The 27,053-nt window shown below is 39.9% G+C and overlaps 1 protein-coding gene across 2 annotated transcripts in view; it reads right to left on the bottom strand.

The window, feature by feature from the left end:
• LOC132384506 (BMP and activin membrane-bound inhibitor homolog) overlaps nucleotides 1-27,053 on the bottom strand; it is a 64,185-nt gene that overhangs the window by 3,799 nt on the left and 33,333 nt on the right. Inside the window, exon 2 of one of the 2 annotated variants that reach the window (XM_059955659.1) lies at nucleotides 6,821-6,874. In XM_059955659.1, the coding sequence (XP_059811642.1) occupies nucleotides 6,821-6,874 (54 nt within the window). Of the gene's footprint in view, nucleotides 1-6,589; nucleotides 6,875-27,053 lie in introns of both variants that reach the window. The other variant, XM_059955658.1, reaches the window with a different exon arrangement.

Below are 27,053 nucleotides of genomic sequence, written 5' to 3'. Positions count from 1 at the left end.
TCTTTGGGCAGTGAACCAGGCACCAAATAGCTGCCAATATTTAGTGATACAAATCTCAACAAGAATCCCACCCTCACAAGAGAAAATTTAGAAAAGAAAAACAAGATGGTTGTAAACTTAGGAAACAGAGTTATGTTATTGAAACAGTGGAAAATGACTGGAGAACACACACAAAATGCTGGAGGAACTCAGCAGGCCAGGCAGCATCTATGGAAAAAATTATAGTTGTCGACTGTATTTTTTTTTCCCATAGATGCTGCCTGGCCTGCTGAGTTCCTCCAGCAACTTGCGTGTGTTGCTCAGCGATTCAGGAACAGCTTCTTCCCCTCTGCCATCCGATTCCTAAATGGACGTTGAAGCTTTGGACACTTTTTTTTAAACATACAGTATTTCTGTTTTTGCACATTTTTAAAAATCTATTCTATACGTAATTGATTTACTTGTGTATTTATTATTAGGTTTTATTTTATTTATTATTATTTTTTCTCTGCTAGATTATGTTTTGCTTTGAACCTCTGCTGCTATGTTAACAAATTTCACATCACATGCCAGTGATAATAAACCTGATTCTGATTTCCAGCATCTACAGATTTTCTCTTATTTGTGAATGACTGAACACCCTGATTTTCTGTTATGTTTTTCCCATAACAAGAGCATTGAGGTAACTGTGGACACTTCTAGATGCAAAGCAGGATTTCATAGTGTTCATGGGACTGACTTTATTCCTATATGTGTATGCGTATGCACACTCTGCTGACTTTGGTTAATTATGGAGGCAGCCCAGAACCTCATACTTAAACACGATTCACCACACTCATGTACACTCAGTAGCCACTATATTGCATACCTCCTGCACCTAATAAAGTGGCCACTGAATGTACGTTTGCGATCTACAGCTGCTGTAGCCCATCTATTTCAAGGTTCAACATGTTGTGCATTCAGAGATGCTCTCCTCCAGATGAAAGAGTGCAGACTACATTTATAATGAAGTTCTCTTTAGGATACGGATGAATTAGTAAAGGCTTTTCTCTGCTGATAAAGGATCTTTTAAAGAGGAGGAGGATCATGGTAAAATAATTAAAAGACTATTAATTGCTCACTCTGGCCAATATATCTGTGATTTTGAACTGAGACAATTTAAGTTGACATTTAACAGTTGAGTTGCTGCCATTCATTTTTCTAAACAAATTCAATTTTCAAAGATTTATATTTGCAAAATTGTGTGTTTCTTCAGAAACAGAAAGCTTACAATTCAAAATAAAAATGACAAGGTATTTGTGTTTAATATCAATTGTCTTACTTAAATTATTTGTAACACCTTAACTTTCTCTGTGCTTAACCATCTTTACTTTGCAATCAACAGATGATAATGATTTCCAATTGCATCACTACAGATTTATATATTTAAAGTTGATTATTATAAGTTTTGCACATATGACTACTTACTTTGGCGCGCATTTGGTCCACGATGACAGACAAAAGAAACTCGTTTAGCTCAACTGCAGGTTTTATTGTGACAAGCACAAAAACAGACCAGGTGCTAAGACGCAGAGGGAGAACCACTCAGTCACATACAGACAGGGGAGGTGATTATTACCCACCCTGGTTACAGTCAGGATGACCCACAACCACACATACGAATAACTATCGAACCCAAGCTAAAATATAACAATAAATGATCTTGAACATCCCACCATAATCCCACGAATGCATTTTCAAACAAGAAGAACAAATAGCACTGGCCACTAGGAATGCTGGAGCTGGCCGTTGATGACAGCCCCCCTCCCCCCTGGAGTGCCACACTTCCCCACTTGAGGGGAGGTCAGCCATCCCCGGAACCTCAGAGTCCACAACAAAGGCACTGGAGTTGGTCGACATCACTGCCTGGGACACTCTGGGATGTCTGTATTCCCCCCATGGGAGGCACTGTTTGGTGAGACAGGAGGCAGAGCACCCAGAGTGTCACTTCCTTCCTACAGCTTTGCTGGACTGATTGGTGATGCAGGACTCCCAGATGTCGGCTAGCCATACCTCATGCTCCACTGTGTTTTTCCCCACTGTGATGCACAGCCTCCTCTTCCCTCAAAGGCTGGTGCCTGCACAAGCCTGGAACTGTCAATTCCAACACCTTTTCTGTCATGTGTAACGGGATATGAATCCCTTTGGAACAAACATGAAACACACAACAGTGCTGCTTCATTTTCACACTGAAACATCTTTAGGTCTCTAGTCTTTCACTTCATACTGATGATTTAAATATCAAAATTCTAAAAGCTGCAGATCCTGAGAACTATACGAGCACTTTCAAGTCGGGAGTAGGATTCCACATGGTTCAAATCTAGAATTTAATGGAGTGGCTCAGTTTGATTGAATTGTTATTACTTTTCTTTCCAAATACAGGATTTCAACTCAAAAGGCAGGATCAATGGCAAGAATTCCAATTATAGCCATTGTGAGTGAATTGGGTCTTGTGACATGATGTCCACTTTAATTGCCACATCCAGTCACCATTATTCACATTATACAGAACATAGAAGATCTAAAATGATTTGTCTTGATGTTCCAAGTAAGAAAGAATTATTACTTTGTTTTTATGGTGAAAACATTTTGTTTAGAAGAATTGATAGACTTTGCATTAGCACATGGATATTTTGACTTAGTATCTGCTTCTCATCTCATGCAGTCTATATCAATGGAAATTTAAATTGGACACTGCTGTTATCAGAACTCCAGTGCCACCCAACTGACTCCAAAGGTAAATCATCTGTGAGCAATGTTTAATGATTATTAAAATATCAGTCATAAGAACCAGGCTGTTTAGCAATCAAGAGTCAGCCATTTGGTATTGAAGAGTCCATTTTTTTTCTGCATAGCTATGGGTAGTAAGGAGTGTCAGGGTGAAGCTCTAATAAAACGTTCAGGATTTATCTAAGCAGAGTTGGGAACTTACTGGTCTACAAAGCAACAACTTGCCCTCTTCATTCAGAGGCTGACAAACTGGCTAAATGCTTCTACCTATATTAATGATTAGTAAAAATTGTCAGTGTTTGAAAAAAACAAATACATGTACTGTTTACCTTAGATGCATGTTTGTAATATTGATCAATTCTGTAACAAAGGACATTTCCCAAAGTCCAGTGTGGGGAGGTCACAGACACACCACTTGTACATAGGACAAGCAACCTAGGAACAGGCCCTTCAGTCCACGATGTCTGTACTGATCATGATGCCAAATTAAACTACTGTCATATGTTTGTACATTGTCTATTTCTCATCATTGCCTGCATGTTCACATGCCTGTCTAAATGTCTCTTCAATGCCACTATCATATCATATCTGCTTCCAATTTTATTTGGTTGATCATTTTTTAAAACTTGATTTGGTAATAATTCCACCAACCAGTAATGTAGCTCTGAATCCATCTTTTTAAAATGTATTTACTTTTCTACTTTGTCTTGGTTAACAAGATATTTATGTCAATATTTGGTTGACTGGTTCATTTTTATTTATATTTCAGTCAGACTGTGATTAAAGACAAAACACACTCTAGCTCTCTCCCTAAATGTACAAAAGTGTGCTGTTCCTACTGCTTTTACCTCTGGGAAAATGCAGTATTACCAAGGATTAACCTTGTTTATGACTTCAGTTTATAATGCACACACAGTCATTTAACCACCGTAACCAATAACTGAGTCATTTGATTCAGAGGTTCTTGACATCAGAGTGAAGTATTTCACCAATATATCAATTCAGCTGATTTTAACATGATTTATTTCCTGGTGGACACAAGGATATTGCTGTAACATGCAGAAGCACGTATTAGATAGTAAAACTTGCTCAGTTCTGTAAAGGTTGCAATGCATTCTGAATTGTTTAAATGTAATTTAGTTCCTGTCCAACTAGTTGTGGATTGAAGTCTCCATCAAGATATTTTAATTAAAATGAAACCAAGATGATCAGTTCAGGTGATACTGAGATCAGAAGAATACAATATAATAGGAACATTATTAGGCCATCAGCCTCAGCATCCAATATGATCATTCTTGATCTATACTGATTTCAAATCTTCTTCCGTGCCAGTTCCCAGTAACTCTCTGCTCCACAATCTTTCAAATGTTTATCTACCTCCACATTAAATGCATCAAATGACCTGATCTCTATTATCATCACAGACCAAGAATTTCATAGATTCACTACCCTCTGAGAGAAGAAATTCTCTGTTTCTCCGAAATTCCCTCAATTCACCATAATTTTAAATATTGGCCCCTTTTTGTAGCTACATTTGCTCGTTCATGATTTTCCCACTTTGGAAAACAGCTCAACTTCTACCCTGTCAAGGATCGTCCAAGCTGCTGCATCTTAAATGCGATGTTAACCTAAAAGGACCATTTGCCTTTCTGAATGAAACATGCTACCATGTGAAGATTTTAATTATCTTATTTATTGAGATACAGCATGGAATGTGCCCTTCTGACCCCTCGAACCAGGCCACCCAGCAATCCCCCAATTTAATCCCAGCCAAATCACAGGACAATTTACAACGATGAGGAAACCCATATGGTCACGAAGAGAATGCACAAAGTCCTTACAGACAGCTGCAGGAATTGAACCTGGGTTGCTGGTACTGTAAGGTGTTGTGCAGCCACTATGCGACTGTACCACTGTAATCTTAAGGTTGGGTAAGGGAAATATTCATGTCTATTGGTCAATTAGCCACCATTCAACAACACAAACATATTATCTGATCATTGCCATGATGCTGTTTGTGAGACCATGCTTTCTGCAACTTTCTTGTGTTTTTTTTTACATTACAGTAATGAACACGATAGGAAAATTAAAGCAATGAAAGGCATTGTATAAATCATCATTTTATTCTTTGTCATTTTGGGCCTTTTCTGCTGGCAATGGGAAGTTCCCATAAGCCAGAAATATGAAATTAAAAGGCAGCCAACTCGCATAGTTGATAGGTTAATTGGCTGTCATGAATAACGCTTTACAGAATCAGTAATGAATTGATAGAATTGTGCACGAGAGAAAATACGACACGTGGAAAAATTAATGGGGAAATTAGATTGCTTTGAGAACTAGCATTGGTAAAACGGCTTCCACCTATGACAAAAGAAACAATTAGAAACATGAACAAGCCACTAAGAAAGGTTTGGCTCTATCTTCTGTTGATAATCTAATGAATTCAGGCTTGCTTCCTTCATGAAGGTGCATACAAAAGATGAGTGAAAATGATAACAATAATGGTTGAAACTTAGCTGTGGGAACCATAGAATATTAATTATATGCCAGAAGTACAGCTCTTGGGGTTAAGGGATTTTGAGAAGCATTAGCAAGACCACACAAGGAGAAATGTGAACATCTGCGGTCACTGTACTTACATAAGGACATTGAAGTGGAGGAAGGATTTACAGAAATTAAACCAATAATTCCAATTTAAACCAATAATAGTTATGATGATAAACTGAAGATTTTAGAACTTTTCTCATCAGAAAATATATCTTAATTGGAGAGAAAATGCTAGACTTTAACATAATGAAATGAATTGAGAGTGTGTTGGAAAACTATATCAAATCAATCTGCAAAAGGTGGAAGAGTAGAAAGCTGGTGGAAAGTAGAAAATTCAGTAGCAAAGACTCAAAGGAAAATATACCCAAAATGTTCCCCATTGCCTTCCCTCAATAATTGCACCTGTGATTCTGAAACATATCAGCAATAAGACAGGAGGCAGCATTCTTGTCTAGAAAAGTTAGCAAAAATAGTGTGACTTTTTCACAACTACAATGTCTGATCATAGAACAGGCTCCAAAAACTGCAAGCCAGCAAAAGGAAATCACCAAAATGTCTATTTCTGTTTCAGTGGTATCTATAAAATTCGGGTGGAAACAAAGAAAATAAACAATAATTACGTATAAAGATAATAAGTGGCCTAACTGTGGACAGGACTTGAGAGATTGGACAAATTAAATGGGTAAAATATCCTGACTCCAAGTCCTTGAATTTACTCTGAAATACCAAAGCACCTTAAGGTTTTTAAACTTTATTTAGATTCTGAAATAATTATATATTATATTTGTTTAAAGGAGGGAAAAGAAACCATAGCAATGAAAAATAAGATAAAAGCTAAAACTATTATACTGAAAAATGAAAAGACCATTTATTTTTCTTTCCCCAGCTCAATCCCCTGTTACATTGAAAAGGGTGCTGATACTATTCCAATTTGACTGACTGTATTAATCATATCAACATGCATTACTAGGACATAGTCTAACAAGAATAGTCAATACAGCTTTGAAGAAATTTCAAAAACTTTTTCAAATTAAAATACTTTGCTAATTTTAATATTGGTATTTTCCAGACTATATTAGAGAATTACTTGGGGCTATGAAAGCAAAGGATAACATGAGATTTAAAAGAAGAACAAGCTAAAGAGACCAATGTATATTTGAAAAAATATGTGTCCCAATGCTTTGGATCTCTAATCCCATGGGTTAGACCAGTAGGTAGTGATCCCATATTCACTCCTGGTATGAAGTGACTCTGAAACACATCATTTACTACTAATACTTTTAAGATTTATTACCTGACATTCTACTCCCAGAATGCAGCAAAACTTCCTGTAACCCTTTATAATTACACATATCTTCCCAACAGCATTCCAAGAGTGACCAGTGTCCTTTGTGGTGGTTATAATTTTGTGCATGGCAGATCTCTGTTGTATTTGAGAAAGTGTCTGTACAGCCATGTAGTAGGGGAGAATTGGCATTCTGAGGGTCCAGTTGTCTGGTAAAGCAGGCAGAGAGCTGGGACTTACACATGTAGCCTGTTGCCACACACTGCGGCCCATCACAGTAACATCTGATTTCACCTGAAAAACACAAAAAGTTTTAATGAACAGATTTACTAAAGAAAATAGAGACCCTCAAAAAAAGCAATAATAACATGAGTCCTGATGAAGGGTCTTGACCTGAAACATTAACTGTTTATTCATTTCCATAGATGCTGCCTGACCTGCTAGGTTCATCCAGCATTTAGTGTGTTTTGCCTTGGATTTCCAGCACCTGCAGATTTTCTTGAGTTTGTGACCAGTAATATTGGTTCAGGTTCAAAGTTACTTCAAGATGCAGAAGCATTGAATAGAAATTTCAGTTAAATTTGATTGTTATTGCTAGATATTGTAAGTAGGTGATCTGTTAATAATTCCCATATGATACCATATATTCCTGCTTTGGCAGCTGCTGTGATAGTTATTGAACCTGCCATTAATTCCATCATTCCCATATACCTGTATCTCCTCTCCTAATTTCCCCGTAATCCTGAATGATTGGCTCACACACACCTATAACTCCCTTTTCATTGTTTTGCCACTTAACAGCCTTAAGTGGTGATTTACAACAGCTAATTAAGTTATCCAAACTAGTTGGGACTCTGGCCTGAAGGAGAAAGTAGAGGCTTCCAATATCCTCCAGGGAAGGAAATCTGACACTTCATCCAATCCAGCCCTATATGTGAGTCTGGATCCATCAATATGGTTGGTTCTCAGCTGGTGAGAATAAACAAGAATAATGAAGAATGGAGAATGAATGCTGACATTGTGAATGTTGTGCACATCTCATGAATGAACAAAGAAAGATAAAAATAAGGGGAAGGTTGGCAACATTGAAAAGAAGATGAAGAAAGGCTTGTTTTAAATATTTTCTGCAAAGTAAAATACCACAACAACAGTCTATACCAGCTATTGGTTTGCTTGAGTGTGTTACACTGCTTAATCACATGTTGAACGATCTGTGCCTTATTTTCAATTTTGCATCTTGACTCTGTAATATTGATACCAAAAGATTTCAATCCCAGTTTGAAATATTTCAGACTTTGGGGAAAGAGTTCAAATTTTTGTAACATGTCATATGAAAATGCGCAATTATGACATTGCCCTGAATAGCTTAGCACTAATTTTAGGGATCTTTCTCCCTATCTGGGTAAGATTCAGTAAAGGATATAATCAGTTCCCCCCCCCAGCCTATTAAACCCTTTAATGATCTTAGAAATCTCATGCAGATCAATTTTGAAGTTTTTATTTTCCAGAAGATGAAAGCCCAAACTCTTCAACTTGTCCTTATAGTGTAATTCTCGTTTTGGTGAACTTATGTTCACCTCCAAAGTGAACACCTTCCTGATGTACAGTATCTGAACTAACACAGTATTTCAGATGGAGTACAGCTTCAATACAACTGTCATCCCTTTGTGACATAGTGCCCTTAAAATAATAACCAAAACATAATCGGCTATCTTAACCTGAGCCTATCCACAATTAGTTTTTTTTTAACCAATATCTGCATTTCAATCCTTAAATATACAGCTTATTCATAGCTTATGGATTCACATCATTCAGAAAATATCTTTTCTACTTTCTACTCAATCTTCTCCACTCACTTAATTAATCAAAAGCCCCTTGCCACTTTCTGCTACCATCCACATGAGTTATATGCTGCTTAACTGTGTAATATCAACATACTTGCCTAATACTCCCTTTTTCTTCCACCTAATCATTTATAAAAATAACAGAATTCTGACAAAATTTACAGGATCCAAGAGGTACTACCAGACAAATACCACCAAAATTTCAGGACATGCCAAATCTATTTCTCCAAATCTAGCTCCAAAATCCAAAATATTTGAGCATCAAAGGAAGGACATTGTGTTCATGGACAATAAATGTAAGTTTCAAAGTGCAGTAAGTTACAATACAAACTAGCCAGTAACATCATAATTGAACCAGGAAAGATTGTGTATCCAAGTGGCAGTTTCATAATGTCAGTAATTTATGTTTGATTTCTGATCAATAAGCCAAAAGTCATCATTGTAAATGTTGACATAAGCAGATTCCAACTGAACTTCAGCCTGTCTTCACCCACTGTCAATGCATACATATTTTACAGGAACAGCAATCTGAATTGAGAACTAAGTAAACAGTAAAAAAAGTCTACTCAGCACAACATTAATCCTCCCTCTATCCACCAGAGCGAGAATCAGCTAAACCGGCAGAGATTGGACCAATGATTAAGCATTTTTCTTTCCTGCCCTTCATAGTGCAATAGCTCACTGGACCGTGCCCCTCACTCAATATAAGAATGCATTCAAGGGAAATTAGATAAACAAGAAAGTCAGAAGGAATAGATAGCTATGACAGGAAGGTAAGGCCGTAAGACCATAAGACACAGGAGCAGAATTAGGCCATTCAACCCATCAAGTCTGCTCCACCGTATCATCATGGCTGATCCATTCTTCTGCCTTCTCCCTGTAACTTTTGACGCCTTGACTAATCAAGAACCTATCAACTTCTACTTTAAATATGCTCAATGACTTGGCCTCCACAGCCATCTGTGTCAATGAATTCCACCAATTTACCACCCTCTCGCTAAAGAAATTCCTCTTCGTATCTATCCTAAATGGACATCCCTCTATTCTGCAGTTGTGCCCTCAGTTCCTAGACTCACCCACTATGGGAAACATCCTCTTCACAGCTACTCTATCTATGCCTTTTAACATTTGATATACTTCAATGAGATCAGGCTTGACACCCCCCCCCCCCATTCTTATAAACTCCAGTGAGTACAGGCCCAGAGCCATCAGATGCAACTAATACATTAATGCTTTAATTCCCAGAATCATCTTGGTGAACTTCCTCTGAACCATCTCCAATGCCAGCACATCTTTTCTTAGATAAGAGCCCAAAAGTGCTCACAATATTGCTAGTGCAGTCTGACCAATGCCTATAAAGCCTCAACATTACATACTTGCCTTTTATATTCTAGTCCTCCTGGAAGTATATGCAAACCTTGCATTTGCCTTCTTTACTACCAACTTAACCTGCAACTAACCTTTAGTGAATCCCGCACAAGAACGCTCAGGTCCTTTTGCACTTCTGATTTTTGAATTTTCTCCCCATTTAGAAAATAGTCCACACCTGTATTCCTTCTACTAAAGTTATGACCACACACATCCCAGCACTATATTTCACCTATACTTCTTGCCTATTCTCCCAATCTGTCTAAGTCCTTCTGCAGACTCCCAGCTTTCTCAATACTAACTGCCCCTCCACTTACCTTCACTTCGTCTGCAGAGCTGGCCACAAAGCCATCAATTCCATCATCCAAATCATTGATATATAATGTAAAAAGAAGCAATTCGAACACCAACCCCTGTGGAACACCACTAGTCACCAGAGGCCAACCAGAAAAGGTTCTCTTTATTCTCACTCTTTGCCTCCTGCCAATCAGCCAATCTTTTATCCATGCTAGTACATTTCCTGCAATACTATGGACCCTTACCTCATTAAGTAGCTTCATGTGTGGCACCTTATCAAAGGCCATCTGAAAATCCAAGTAAACAACATCCACTGACTCTCCCTCGTCTATCCTGCCTGTTATTTCCTCAAAGAATCCCAACAGATTTGTCAGGCAAGATTTGCCCTGAAGGAAACTATGCTGACTTTAACCATATAACAATTACAGCATGGAAACAGGCCATCTCAGCCCTTCTAGTCCATGCTGAACCAAATGACTTTGGCCTATTTTATGATGTACCTCGAAGTACTCTGAAACTTCATCCCTAATAATGGACTCCAAAATTGTCCTAACCATTGAAGTCAGGCCTATAATTTCTTTTCTTCTGCTTCCCTCCCTTCATAAAGAGTGGAGTGACATTTGCAATTTTCCAGTCCTCCTGAACCATTTCAGAAGCTAGTGATTTTTGAAATGCCTCCACAGTCTCCTACGCTACTTCTTTCAGAACCCCTGGAGTGTAGTCCATCTGTAATCTATATTCAAACTTTTCAGCTTCCCAAGCACCTTCTCCTTAGTAAGAGCAACTACACTCATTTTTGCTCCCTAACACTCTTGAATTTCTGGCATAATGCTAGCGTCTTCCACAGTGAAGATTGATGCAAAATACTTATTAAGTTCATCCACCACTTCCTTGTCCCCCTTTACTATTTCTCCAGTATCATTATCCAGTGGTCCGATATCTACTCTCACCTCTCTTGTACACTTTTATGTATCTGAAGAAACTTTTGATATCATCTTTAATATTATTGGCTTGCTTACCTTCCTATTCCATCTTTTCCTTCTTTATGACTTTTTTAGTTGCCTGCTATTGCTTTTCAAAAGCTTCTGAATTTTCTAACTTCCCACCAATTTTTGCTCTATTATATGCTCTCTCTTTGGCTTTTATCTTGGCGTTGACTTCTCCTGTTAGCCACGGTCATCTTGCCTTTAGAATACTTCCTCATCCTCTTATATATCCTGAGCCTTCTGAATTGCTCCCAGAAATTCCAGCCATTGCTACTCTACCATCATCCCTGTCAGAGTTCTTTCCCTATTAATTTTGGCCAACTCCTCTCTCCTTCCTCTGTAATTCCCTTTACTCCACTATAATGCTGGTACAGCTGACTTTAATATCTCCTTCTCAAATTGCAGGTAAATTCTATCACATTATGATCACTTTCCCCTACCTTACACTCTTTAATCAATTTCAGTTCATTACACAACACCTAATCCAGAGATGCCTTTCCCCTAGTAGGCTCAACGACAAAAAAAGCCATCTCATAGGCATTCTAGAAATTCCCCCTCTTGGGATCCAGAACCAACAAGATTTTCCCAATCTACCTGCATATTGAAATCCCCCATGACTATCATAACATTGCCCTTTTGGCATGAATTTTATATCCACATCTCTACTACTGTATGGGGGGTCTTTATATATCTCCCATCAGGGTCTTTTTACGCTTTCAGTTTCTTAACTTTACTCACAACAATTCAATACCTTGTCACCTCTTTCTAATGGTTTGATTTCATTTTTTACCACCGGAGACACACCATCCCTTTTGTCCACCTGCCTGTCCTTTCAATGCAATGTGTACCCTTCAGTGTTAAGCTCCCGGCTATAATCTTCTTTCAGTCATAACTCAGTGATGCCCACAATGTCATACATACCAATCTGTAACTGGACTACAAGATCATCTTCCTTACTTCATATACTCTGATCATTGAAATATGTTAACTTCAGACCTATATCCATCACCCTTTACAATTTTGCCCCCATGTTACACTTCAATTCATTCCACTGACTGCAATTTTGCCCTATTTGCCTGTCCTTCCTCACAGTCTCACGACACAATGCATTGACGTGTATACCAACTGCCCCATCTTCAGTCCTATCATTCCAATTTGATGAAGGAGAGTTCACCCAAAGCATAAACACCAAAGTAAGCAGCTAATTCATGCGACAATTTACACGCTGCATTTCTGATTTTATTCTTACTAAATTTGGATATCCATTTGCAACATCTTTAAGCTATGAGAATTAACAAGAAATCTCTTCAGTGTTGAGGATGGAATAGTCACTTTATAATCCAGACAGTTTACAATGTGGTGCCAAAACTTTCAAATAGAAACCTGAATAAATATTAGCATTTTCATTGCTTTTATATTTGTTGTGCATTTCTATATCTGAATAGGTTGGAAACCAGGCCAGAGACAATATTCATCAAGGTTCAAACATATGAGTTTCAGATTTGTAGTCTGCCTCTTATATTTAAACAAGGTGAGTGAGTACATTTATGGTTGGAGCTTTGGAATCCTAGATAGTTCATTAAATAGACTATAAAGACCATAAGACATAGGAGCAGAATTAGGCCACTCTGCCTATCAAGACTGATCATGACTGATCCTGGATCCCACCCAACCTCATACACCTCGTCATATCCTTTGATGCCATGACCGATCAGGAAATGATCAGCTTCTGCCTTAGATATATGCATGGGCTTGGCCTCCACCACAGTCTGTGGCAGAGCATTCCACAGATTCACCACTCTCTGGCTAAAAAAGATTCCTCTTTACCTCTGTTCTAAAGAATCACCCCTCAAATTAGAGGCTGTGCCCTCTAGTTCTGCATACCCCCATCATAGGAAACAACCTCTCCACATCTTCCCTATCTAGTCCTTTCAACATTCAGTAGGTTTCAATGAGATCCCTCCACATTCTTCAAAATTCCAGTGAGTACAGGCCCAAAGCTGCCAAACACTCCTCATATGTTAACTCCTTCATTCCCGGAATCATCCTCGTGGACCTCCTCTGGACTCTCTCCAATGACAACACATACTTTCTGAGATATGGGGCCCAAAACTGTTGACAAAACTCTAAGTGCATCCTGACTAGTGTCTTATAAGGGCTCCTCCTGCCTGTCAGCCATTCCTCTATCCATGACAGTATCTTTCCTGTAACACCATAGGATTTTATCTTGTTAAGCCGCCTCATGTGTGGCACCTTATCAAATGCCTTCTGAAAATCCAAGTAAATGACATCTACTTCCTCTCCTTTGCCCACCCTACTGGTTACTTCCTCAAAGTAATCTAACAGATTTGTCTGGCTAAATAGTTTGGATAATGCTGAGTGTATAATGCAAATTTACTATTGTGAAAACTTGCAGCTTTACATCTGTGCTGAAATGTACACCAGATTTAAATAATTAAGTTTCAAATAGCTCATTCAGTGATTTGCCTTAACCAATAACTCAGTTATACCATGTTATTTACTTTAAAGGAAAAGTGGTTTTGGCTTTATATCAATGTGAATAATGTAACTGAACTCAGATGACTGACCTACAAGGATCATATCAGTCCATTTTCCCTCACAGCTGGACTCAGGTTCATGATAAATCATGAACCCCTTTTATTAAATCGTTGATCCTTCCAAAGATTCTAAGGCATCCTTGGTTCCTTAAGGTTGTTATAACCGAGGGTAGTGCTCTGTATTTAATATTTAAGTAATATTTGAGTAATCTTGTATTTATAGATTGTTTGATTAAATATCCTTCTTATTTAAATAATTCATTATGGGTTATATGTATAAATAACATATTATTATTTATCTGGAGGTGGGGCGAAGTCAAGATGGCATTAAACGGCAACTCCTTTGCTTGCATCTTCGGAAACAGCTCTATTACTATCTTTGATATCTATTGTTTCACTTTTCACGGTTCTTTTGAAGACCCTGATCCTGGAGTTACACTTTGACTTTGGTTCTTTGCGGGAATAGGACCCGCTCTCAGGGCCTCACGACCGGCCGCTTTTGATATGCCAAGGACGCGGCCTGAAAGACAAGTGCACATTCAGGGTTCCAGATTTTTGTGGCTCTGGGAACGTGCTGATTCTAAGCTGGTGCCCCTGACTGAAGCAGTGTGGGAGAAAATGGAACATCGGGAGCAGCGGGTTAGCTGCCGGGGGTTGTATGGGGGTTGCCAGGGGAGGAAGTAACAGCTGCACCTTTTTGGTGCCAACTCGGGCGTAGAGCTCAGAAACAGCAATGCAACAGACCTTTAACATTATAAATCAGCAAGTTGTTTGTTATGTCTCCCCTCTTACTATGAAGCTAGGACATCTCTTTTTCCCTTATTAGGGCGAGAGAGAGCCTGTGGTGTGTTGAATTACCGGGTGAATGAGTAGTCTTTGGGGCACCACAAGCCTGTGTCTTTATTGATGCTTTGCTGATTACCTGAGTGCTCGGTGGAGGGTGCCAATGCTTTTTTTGCTGGTGGGAGTGGGGGGGGGGGGTCATTGCCTTGCTGCTGATGCGTGGGAGGGAGGGGAAGCTGGAGGACTTTGGGGTTCTAATGTTTTAACTGTCATTCATTCTTAGAGGCATTTCTCTGTTTTCATAGATGTTTGTGAAGAAAAAGCATTTCAGGATGTATATTGTATACATTTCTCTGACATTAAATGTACCCACTGACCTATTGATGTGAATTGCATATGTCATCATGCTACCACGTGACACATGCACGCCTCACTTTACATAAACATGAAGTTAGACATGCATTCCCAGACACCCATGTCTTCCTTTGAATTAGTTAAATGTTTTGAAGTCACGAAACATAACAGGTGGTAATGGAGACAAGTTCTCACTGCTTATTAAAAGCTCCCAATGGTGTGAGTCCCAAAAAGCCTCTGACAACCAAGTCCAGCTCCTGGCCTTCATGTGTGGCTTAGCTCCTAAGCCTTGCAGCATAGTTTCTACTGACAGGAGAATGGAGCAAAAGTTACTGGTGCCTTAAATACGGTCACTTCGGGCCGATGGGGCTTGACCCTGACCAATGGAAGGCCTCAGACCCTTCCAAATGAATTCAGAATGAACTATTTAAATAAAACTGATGGCATGTTGCTTTGTTTAACTTTAACTAAAGGTTACACAATTTGGCTGTCCTTTGAACATCCTGCTTTGCACTGTTTTTTTTGAGAACCTACCTAATGACCTGTGCTCTGCATGCATTGCCGTAATGTGTTCTGACATACAGTATCTTGCAGTTTGGCTTATTTTTATCTATTCATTTGTTGGGATGATGTCAGCACTAATTAAACTGCCTTTGATAGTCTGTTGGGCAGTTATTTTGTTGCAATAAGGAACTGAATAGATATATTGAACTGCTTTGTCAGAGAAGGAGGATGGAGCAAGTCTTCTCCCTCCTTCTTTGCACCATCTGGTGGCCACGGAGCTGCAATCTTGGCAGTGAAGTGAACAAATCAATAACACTTGTTGGGAGGATTACGTAGGTGATGGGGGGGGGGGGAGGGTGAGAAGGGAGCTCAAGTTCCAAAAAAGCCAGGGAGTTTCCTATTACCTCAGTTGAATGACTTGAAGATAGAAAATCCAAGGGTTGGCCAGTCATCTATTTGGAACAATAGGGAACCCAATGACCTTGAGTCATTACAAATGGCCTCAGTAACTTGAGGTGGGATCCATTATTCAGTGTGTCAGAAAATGGTCTGGGAGGAATCCACTAAGCAAAATGTATCTCTGCACATGCAATGGGATTTGGCCAGGAGAGTGGAATTGAAGCCAAAATCAGAACCGCCATGACCTTAATGGTATGTTGGCACAATTATTAGAACTGCAGCGTCATAGTTCCAGTGAATTGGGGTTGTTCCTGACCCCCTTGTGGAGTTTACACTTTCTCTACCCGGGTGGATTTTCTCTGGGTGTTCCAGTTTATACCTACAGAAATGCTACTCTGAATTACACTTCAGTGTACCTTAATGGCAAAAAGAATCAAGGGGGAGTTAATGTGCATTTGTGAGACTGAATAAGTTGCAAGGTATGGGGAACAGTGGAGGGACAAAAATGGGACTCATGGGATAGTTCACCTGAGGGGTAACATTTATCTGATGGGCTGATTGGCCTCTACCCATGTTATTCTATGTATCATGAAAGGGTTAGAAGTTCAAGAATCCAAATAGGCTACTTCTACTCCTTTTATGTTCTAGTTATTTAGATGTGAAATTAAGTTGGTTAATATCTGTATTAAACAGTGACTGATACTTATAGGGATTGTTATGAACATAACTAACATTGCACTCTAGAGTACTGATAAATGAGAACTTAGTAAACTACATAAAATATTTCTCATTGTACAAGCATTAAAGCTGTTAAACTAAATAAGCTAACACTGGTGGATCAGAGATCTAGATAAATGCAGAAAATATAGACCATGATATAATGTCAGTTACCATGAAGGGAAACAAACTTTTTGTCATTTTAATAGAGAAAGAAACACTTACTCAGCTGTAATTTAATTGGCTTTGATTTTTCACTTTGATAACATATATCAAAATAAAGAAGTAAAATTTTCTTGCATAGACATGTGCGTGGTTTTTCATTTCTGTTGCTGTTATGGCTGTTACTGATGCCCTGAAATTATCTTGTTATGATACTTGTTCTGATAAGAATATAGCACTGAGAGGGCATCCAGCCTCAACCCAGCCAGTCTTTGAACATTCATAGCAGCTGGTGTGTTCATGAGCCCTACATGATAAACCTTTGGGGGAATGCAGTACAACTGAAAACAATGAAAGTTACTGATTTTCATCTCCTTTTAGTCCATGAGTATCTATATCTGATTTCTCAAATTTTTTGGCAAAATGTTATTTTGAAAATCTGAAAAAGGTCATAATTTTCTGATATCATATGAAAGACATGCAAGAAATCCATCTGGCTCGTCAAACATTCCAGACACTCTTGGTAGCCAGACAGTTCCTTATCAGCATCTCAGCGCTTCAGACATTCAGGTCTAGAAATTCTTTGGTGCCCAGAGGGACAAGTTAATCTGTTGTTACTTGGCATGCCAGGAACTGTCTTAACCATGGGACTGCCACTTAGAATTCAGTTGTGCTTGATGCCTAAGGCTTCAGGTTCCATTGACTAGTGAACATATACCTTTTTATCCTGTAAAGGTCTGAAATTGTCTAGGTCAGGAATAAAGTGGACTGTGGATCAGAACTTAGTGATAAGTACAGTAAAGGGGCTGTGAACTCTGTGCGGAGGAGATTGGCTAATGGGATACTGGGTGTCAATAAATGGGGGAGGGCTGGGGTCCAATGAGATTGCAAGGAAGTAATTGGCTTAAAGGGGATCAATTTAAGTTAGATTTCCAATAATTGATGGAGCATGACTTGGGAGGCATCCTTTCAATCACACTGAAGCACCTCAAGAAGTTTGATGAAATATTTGTTCTGATGGTGCTGAACAACAGACATGTTTCAGAATCTTGACACGTCAGTTACCTCAACACCACAAAGGAGAGTGTGCTAATGGGAAATGACATGGTTAGGTACATGCTGATGTAGAAAACATGCTATTGGCATGATTCATTGAATGTACTCTTTCATTGTGTACAGTTTTGGTCTCCAGGTTTAAGGAAGGACATTCTGGCAATTGAGGAAGTGCAGCGTAGATTCACTAGGTTGATTCCTGGGATGGCAGGGCTGTCTTACGTGGAGAGATTGGGCTTGTACATGCTGGAATTGAGGAGATTGAGAGGGGATCTGATTGAAACGTTTAAGATAATTAAAGGATTTGATAGGATTGAGGCAGGAAATATGTTCCAGATGTTGGGAGAGTCCAGTACCAGAGGGCATGGATTGAGAATAAGAGGTCAGTTATTTAAAACAGAGTTGAGGAAGAGCTTCTTCTCCCAGAGAGTTGGGGAGGTGTGGAATGCACTGCCTCGGAAGACGGTGGAGGCCAATTCTCTGGATGCTTTCAAGTAGGAGCTGGATAGATATCTGATGGATAGGGGAATCAAGGGATATGGGGACAAGGCAGGGACTGGGTATTGATAGTGAATGATCAGCCATGATCTCAGAATGGCGGTGCAGACTCGAAGGGCCGAATGGTCTACGTCTGCACCTATTGTCTATTGTCTATTTTCTACCCTGGTTGCTAAAGTTTGAGACTGCCTTCTGTGAACCTTGCTTCCTCACATAATGGAGAACAGCCAAAACAAGTGGAGTACTTGGAGTTTATTCAGTGTGTATATTCAACTGGTAAATGATTACAACTACTTTTTGCACCAGAAAGAACAAATTTAAGATGTGAAGAGCTAAAAATGAAACACTAAACACCTGAATGTTCAGCCTATAATCTTTAGGGAGAGCTAAAAAAAGCAAAGGTAAAACAGAGACAAAAGGTATTTATGTTGCAACAGTTTTCTCTGACTCCCGTGAATTTCATGCCTACAAAGTCTCAGCTGGGTCAAAGCCAGTCTAGTCACATAGAAATATGGAAACATAGACAAGAAGAGCAGAAATTGGCCATTTGAACCTCCAAGCCTGAACCAACATTCAATACAATAATCAGTAATCCTCTACCTCTGTGCATGTTTCTGTTCTCTCCCCTCATCCCTTCATGTCTTTTATGCCTAGAAACCTATCTACCACCTTGTTAAATATATTCAGACACCTGGGCTTCACCATCTTCTGTGGTCACCAGTCAGGCCAACGCCCATTGGTGAGCCTGTAAGCACAGCATGGTGGGAGAGCTTTTTACCTCCACATTGGCACCTTTTTCCACACCATCGTCAATCACCATTGGCTGTTCAGTATCATAACATCTCCATTCACTTTTCATGATGTTGGTTGGCCCTCAGCCAAGGAGTCAATTCAATAAACATTGTGATGAAGGCCTGAGGAAAGGACTTTTTAGTGAGCAAATGGAATATACAAGTAAAATAGAACATCAAATGAAAAGGAGGAATGTGAAGCCCTCCGCTGGTCGGGGTTGACTGTGGATGTTGCGTCTCAGTGGTCTGAGCCAGGGCAGTATGATATGGAGAGCAAGCTGATTGTCCATGTAATAGGCTCACCCTCTCCAGACAGATGATGAATCCAAAGGAACGGCAGAGTTTGGCACCAGAAGGAGTTGCCAGGCAGCACTGAGCTCATCACTTCCATAGTTTCTCTCAGGTCTTACTCCCAAAGGTTTTCCCAAGCTTCAAGGCAGCGAAGGTTAGAGATTGGAGTTTCCTTCTCCTAGATGACCTGCAACCATGGCTGATAAGCCCCATCTGCCCAAAGCGACTGGTTTTAAGGTGGCAGTAACCCACCTTTTCCCCTTCTCCTGTCACTAGAAACTGTTCAGGCTTAGAAGCTAAGCCGCACATGAAGGCCAGGACTCAGAGGCTATTGGGCATGCACACCATTAGGAACATTTAATGAAGTAGGAGCTTCTCCCCACTACGAATCCCAGCTAGAACAACCTTAAGGAACCAAACAAGGGATAAAAGACATTATTATGCACTAGAATGTGGGACTTGGTACCACATGGAGAGATTGAGGCAAATCGCAAGAAGTTCATGCATTTAGGAGGAAGTTTAAGGCTTTTGAGGAAGAAAGATAAGAGAAGTGTTATGTACGGTGTAAATACCAGGTTACCAGGTTATATTTGCTGAACCTGTTTCTACATGTGCATTGTTCGTAATGCAGTCAGTTCGGATCGGCAAAAACATCTCCTCCATAATCTCGATCAGCACAGGACCACTGCAGGGATGTGTACTTGGCCCCCAGCTCTATTCACTTTTCACCTATGACTGTGTAACTAAGTACAGCTCCAACACCATATACAAGTTTGCTGATGACACCATAGTTATGGGCAGTATCAAAGGAGGTGATGATTCTGCATGCAGCAGGGAAATTGAAAACTTGGCTAAGTGGTGTAATTACAACAGCCTCTCACTTAATGTCATTAAGACCAAGGAACTGATTATAGACTTCAGGAGAGGGAAACCAGAAGTCTATGAGCCAGTCATCTTTGGAGGATCAGAGGTGGAGAGGGTCAGTAATTTTAAATTTCTGGGTGTCACTATCTCAGCGGACCTGTCCTGGACCCATCATATAAATATTATTGCAAAGAAAGTACAACAGCGCCTTTACTTTCTCGGGAGTCTGTGGAGGTTTGGCATGTCATCAAAAACCTTGGCAAACTTCTATAGATGTGCGGTGGACAGTGTGTTGATTGGCTGCACTACAGCCTGGTATGGAAACACCAATACTTTTGAGTGGAAAATCCCACAAAAGGTACTGGATTCAGCCCAGTACATCGTGCGTAAAACCCTCTCAAATATTGAACACACCTACATGAAATGTTTCCATAGAAAAACAGCATCCATCATCAGAGATCCCCACCACCCAAGTCATGCTCTTTTCTCACTGCTGCCATCAGGTAAAAGGTACAAGTGCCTCAGGACTTGGACCACCAGATTCAGGTACAGTTACTAACCCTCAACCATCAGGCTCTTGAACAAAAGAGGATAGCTAGAGTCATTTAACGACTCTGTTATACTGTTATTTCATGCACATTATTTATTGCTATTTATTTACATCTGCAATTGCATAGTTTGTTTACAGTTTACAGTTACTGATGTTTACAGTTTGCTCAGTATGCCCACAGAAAAAGAATCTCAGGGTTGTATGTGGTGACATGTATGTACTCTGATAATAAATTTTACTTTGAACTTTGAACTTTAATTTTATTTAATTTAAATGGAATTTCCTGAGACTCATTTTTTTACGAGAGAACTGATACTCAAAATTCACTTCAACTTATGTTTTTATTTTATATCCAGAGCTTGTGAGATGACAGGGCTGTTTCTCTTTTAACTTTATTATATTAGAAAAGCCTACTTATTTTGACCCTTCTTCAACTCAGTATAGGAGATAAAAATAAACATATTTGCAACATATTAATGAAACAAAAAATGTATTGTTATTTATTTTGTTTAAGAAAGTAGATTTCTTTCATCACACCTCATCTCCTGGGTGAGAAGGCTTTGACCATCCATTCTTAAAATGAACACTGTTTAGCTCAAATCATGTGAATCACTGTGACGGGGAGCAATCGATAAGCACACTCCTTACCCATGTGCAGTCACTCACAAACATTGCTTTGTCATTCTGCTCTCCTTGTGGTGAGTTTACACACTTCAATGTCTTCCCCAGTATATTCTCATAATTAACCCATTGTTGCCCCTCCACATTGCTACATGCATTCAGACACTAAAGTCAGACACTTCATTCTTTATCAGCACTTTGTTTATATTTTTGTTTTCACTATTTTCTCTAATTTTGACGCACCTAATAAACACCATTATACTAAAATGCTAAGCAACTCCAGCCATATTTTTATTTGGTCTTAATACACATTTCTAACAATCACTGCTTTCATTCCATTGCTGTGGGACCTCCACAGATATATCTTTTACAGGTTAGCAAAGACCCCTACCACTCAGATTCAACCAAAGGAAGAAACTTCCCACCTCTCCCAAATTAGTGAATAGTCCTAATGAATTGTGATCTCCAAAGTTCGATTTTCATTAAGAAACTGAGGTAGAATTTGATCCGAATTAAAATAACCTATGATCAATACTCATAGAATGAAAAACACAAGAGATCCTGCAGATGCTTAAAATCCAGAGTTACAAACACAAAATGATAGAGTAACTCAGCAGGCCAGGTAGCATTTATGGAGAGGAATACAAAGACACAGTCGACATTTTGGGCTGAGACACTTCATCATGGAGAATGAAAAATCAGATCTGAACATAGAACATAGAAATTCACAGCACATTCCAGGGCCTTCGACCCAATATGTTGTGAAAATCATGTAACCTACTCTAGAAACTGCCTAGAATTACCCTACCACATAGCCCTCTATTTTTCTCATCTCCATGTACCTATCTAAGAGATTCTTAGAAGACCCAATTGTATCTACTTCCACCACTGTTGCCAGCAGTGCATTCAATGCACTCACCACTCCGTGTGGAAAAACTTACCCCTGACATCCCCTCTGTACCTACTCCCCAGCACCTTAAACCTGTGTCCTCTTCTGGCAACCATTTCAGCCCTGGGAAAAAGCCTATGGCTATCCACATAATCAATGCCTCTCATCATCTTATACACTTCAATCAGGTTACCTCTTCTCCTCCGTTGCTCCAAGGAGAAAAGGCCGAGTTCACTCAACTTATTCTCATAAGGCATGCTCCCTGATCCAGGCAACATTGGTGTAAATCTCCTCTGCACTCTTTCTATAATATCCATAACCTTCCTGTAGTGAGGTGACCAGAACACATTACTCCTACTGGGGTCTGACCAAGTTCCTATATAGCTATAACATTCCCTCATGGCTCTTGAACTCAATTCCATGGTTGATGAAGGCCAGCACACCATACGCCTTCTTAACAACACTATCAACCTGCGCAGAAGCTTTGAATGACCAATGGAATTAGACCCCAAGATCCCTCTGATCCTCCACACTGCCAAGAGTCTTACCATTAATATTTTATTCTGTCTTCAAATTTGACCTATCAAAATGTACCACTTCACACTTATCTGGATTGAACTCCATCTGACACTCTGCCACTTTTCAGCCCAGTTCTGCATTCCATCAATGTCCCGCTGCAACCTCTGACAGCCCTCCACACTATGCACAACACCTCCAACCTTTGTGTCATCAGCAAACTTATTAACAAACCTTTCTACTTCTTCATCCAGGACATTTATAAAAATCACAAAGAGGAGGAGTTCCAGAACAGATCGCTGCGGAACACCACTGGTCACCAACCTCGATGCACAATACAAACCATCTACAACCACACATTTCCTTCTGTGGGGAAGCCAATTCTGCATTAGCAGCAGACCAATCGATTTGTGATTCATTAGCAGGAGCAAATAAAAGTAAAGCAGGCTCAAAGCAGAGTGGCCATTGTATGAGTGGACCAGTGTAGGAGTGGGAACTTGAGGTTTTTGTTCAAGAGGCTTCAGCAAGGAGGCACAGGTAAGTAGCAAGTAAGGCTTTTGTAGTGGTTGAATAAAAAAGTCACTAAATTACAGTTAATTTAACAAAGGGAAGATGCAGGATCAGGTGATGTGCTGTTGCTGCATGATGTGGGAGCTGGTGGACCCCCATCGTGGTTCTTGGTGACCACATCTGCAGCAAGTGTTGTCTGCTCGAGGAATTCAGGCTCAAAGCTGATAAGCTGGAATCCGAGCTTCAAACACTGCAGCACATCAGGGAGGGGGAGAGTTACCTGGATTCACTCTTTCAGTCACACCCATAGATTAGCTGCCTTAAATTCGGTCTGTGGTCAGGGACAAGAGGGTGTGACTGCGGGTGAGGTAGGTAGTGGGATCCAAGAGACAGTGCTGGAGGAGCCTCAGCCCTTGAGCTTGTCCAACAGGTCTGAGAATCTTGCTCCCTGTGTAGATGCGAGTGGAGGCTGTAGGAAGGATGAGCAAATTAATTGTGGCACTGTAGATCAAGGAGCCATTGAAGAGGGGGAAAGAAGAGAAATGCAGTGGTAATTTGGGATAGTGTAGTCAGAGGAATAGACGGAGTTCTCTGTTGCAAGCATGTGTTGCCTGCCTGGTGCCCGGGTTCGAGATATCTTATCTGACCTGCAGAGGAATTTGCAGTGGGAGGGGAATGATCCAGTTGTCGTGGTCCATGTGGGTATCAATGACATAGGTAGAACAAGGAAGGAGATACTTGAGCAGCTTGGAACTAAATTAAAAAGCAGAAACAAAAAGGTGGTCATCTCTGGAATACTACCTGAGCCACATGCAAATTGGCATAGGGTCAAGAAAATTAGACATTTAAATGCGTGGCTCAAGGATTGGTGTGGGAGAAGTGAGTTTGAATTCATGGGAAATTAGCTCCAGTATTGGCGGAGAAGGGAACTGTACCAATGGGACAGGCTCCACCTGAGCCATGATGGGACCTGGATCCTAGCGAATCGCATAACTAGGGCTTTAAACTAAATAGTAGGAGGTAGTTCAACAGATTGGAGAAGTAAAGTAAAAAAGAAAAGTTTGAATAAAGATAAAGAAAAAGCAAAAGATTAAAAAGAGAAAATTAAGAGTGGAGTAAAGAAAAGTCAGGTGCAAAAGAAAAAAAGATTACAAGGTTTTAAAAGCACAGTGAATGTAAGGACACTTTATCTGAATGCCCTTTGTATTTGAAACAAGGCCAGTGAGCTTGTGGTACAAATCAGTGCAAAGGCGTATGATTTAGTGGCCATTACAGAGATGTGGTCACAGGGTGGAGAGAATTGGGAATTAAATATCCAGGTAATATGGAAGGATAGGCAGGAATGTATGGGAGGTGGGGTAGCACTCTTAATGAGATCAGGGAGACAGTGAAAGACAATATTAGATCTAAGGAGCAGAATATTGAATCCATTTGGGTAGAGATTAGGAATAGTAAATGGAAAAATCACTGGTGGGAGTTGTCTATAGGTCACCGAATAATAACATTACAGTGACAGAGTCGATAAACAGAGGAATAGCTGAGGCATGTAAGAATGGAACAGCAGTTATCATGGGGAACTATAACTTGCACATAGATTGGGTGAATCAAGTTGGTTGAGGCAGTCTTGAGGAGGACTTCATAGAATGCTTCTGTGATGGCTTTCTTGAACAGCATGTTACTGAACCTACAAGGGAATGTGCTATCTTAAATCTGATCCTGTGCAATGAGACAGGTGAAATTAGTGATCTTCTAGTTAGGGATCCTCTTGAAAAGAGTGATCACAGTATGGGTGAGTTCCCCATACAAATGAAGAGTGCAAAAATTCGATCGAAAACCAGTGTATTATGCCTAATCAATGGAGACTACAATGGGATAAGGGAGGATTTGGCTAGTGTAGACAGGGAACACAGGCTATACAGTAGGACGGTTGAGGAACAGTGAGGAACAGAAGTTGAGGAACAACTTTCAAAGAGATTTTTCACAGTGTTCAACAAAAGTATATTCTAGTTAAGAGCAAGGACAGTAAGGGTGGGGGTAACCTGCCTTGGATAACTAAGGAAAGAAAAGGAGGCATCAAACTAAAAGCTCATACGTACAAAGTCGCCAAGAGTAGTGAGAAACTGGAAGATTGGGAAAACTTTAAAAAGCAACAAAGACCCACTAAGTGAACAATAAAGAAAGGGAAGCTAGATTATGGAAATAAACTAGCACAAAATATAAAAATGGATAGTAAAAGTTTTTATAATTATATAAAGTGGAAAAGGGTGGTTAAAGTGACGACGAGAAGGGGGAATTGATATTGGGTAATAAGGAAATGGCAGGGGCTTTGAATGACTATTTTGTGTTGGTCTTCACAGTGGAGGACCATCTAACATGCCAAAGTGAGATGTTATGGATGTGATGGGAGGTGAGGACCTCGATACAATAGCTATCACTAAAGAGGTAGTGCTGAGCAAACTAGTGGCCTTGATGATAGACATGACCCCAAGTCCTAATGGAATGCATCCCAGGGTACTGAAAAAAATGGCAGAAGTTATAGTAGAGGCTTTGGTGATAATTTACCAAAATTCTCTGGACTCTGGACAGGTCCCAGTAGATTGGAAGACAGGGAATATCATGCCACTGTTCAAAATAGGATGTAGGCAAAAGTCAGATAACTATAGACCAGTTCATTTAACATCTGTAGTTGGGAAAGTACTTGAAACTATCAATAAAGAAGAACTAGCAAGGCATCTGGAAAGAAATGGATCCATCAGGCAGATGCAGCATGGATTCAGCAAAAGCAGGTCCTGCTTGACAAACTTACTGGAGTTCTTTGAGAATATAACAAGTGCAGTGGATAGAGGGAACAGATGGATGTTATTTACTTGGATTTCCAGAAGGCGTTCGATAAGGTGCTGCATAAAAGACTTATCTAAAAGATTAAGATTAAGAGTTGGGGGTGATGTACTAACATGGATAGGGGATTGGTTAACTAATAGAAAGCAGAGTTTTGGGATACATGGGTGTTATTCTGTTTAACAATTAGTGGTGAGCGGTGTGCTGATCCCACAACTGTTCATGATATACATTAACAATCTGGAAGAGGGGACTGAGTGTAGTGTATCTAAGTTTGCTGACGATACTAAATTAAGTGGAAAAGCAAATTGTGCAGAAGATATGGAGAGTCTGCAGAGAGATATAGATAGGTTATGTGAGTGGGCACGGGTCTGGCTGAATGAGTGCAAAGTTGGTAAATATGAGGTCATCCACTTTGGAAGGAAAAATGAAAGAGCAGATTATTATATAAATGGTAAAAAAAAAATTGCAGGTGCGGCAGGCTATCAAGAACGCAAATGGAATGTTGACCTTCATTGCTAGAGGAATTGAAGTTAAGAGCAGGGAGATTATGCTACAACTGTACAGGGTACTGGTGAGGCTGCACCTGCAGTACTGTGTGCAGTTCTGGTCTCCTTACTTTTCAGGCAGCGCAGAGGAGGTTCACCAGGTTGATTCCAGAGATGAGGGAAGATTGAGTTGCCTGGGACTGTATTTGCTGCAAATCAGAAGAATGAGAGGAGATCTTATAGAAATATAAAATTATGAGAGTGATAGATAAGATAGAGGCAGGAAAGTTGTTTCCACTGGTAGGTCGAACTAGAACTAGAAGACATAGCCTCGAGATTCAGGGGAGTAGATTTAGGATGGAGATGAGGATGATCTGCTTTTCCCAGACGGTGGTGAATCTGTGGAATTCTCTGCCCAATGAAGCAGTGGAGGTTATGTCAGTAAATATATTTAAGACAAGGTTGGATTGATTTTTGCATAGTAGGGGAATTAAGGGTTAGGGGATAAAGGCAGGTAGGTGGAGGTGAGTCCATGGCCTGATCAACCATGATTTTATTGAATAGCAGAGCTGGCTCATCAGGCCAGATGGCC

This window comes from Hypanus sabinus, chromosome X1, assembly GCF_030144855.1.
Source record: "Hypanus sabinus isolate sHypSab1 chromosome X1, sHypSab1.hap1, whole genome shotgun sequence".
Taxonomy (NCBI): domain Eukaryota; kingdom Metazoa; phylum Chordata; class Chondrichthyes; order Myliobatiformes; family Dasyatidae; genus Hypanus; species Hypanus sabinus.
The sequence above is the reverse complement of the archived record's forward strand: the minus strand, read 5'-3'. Positions and strand labels throughout refer to the sequence as shown.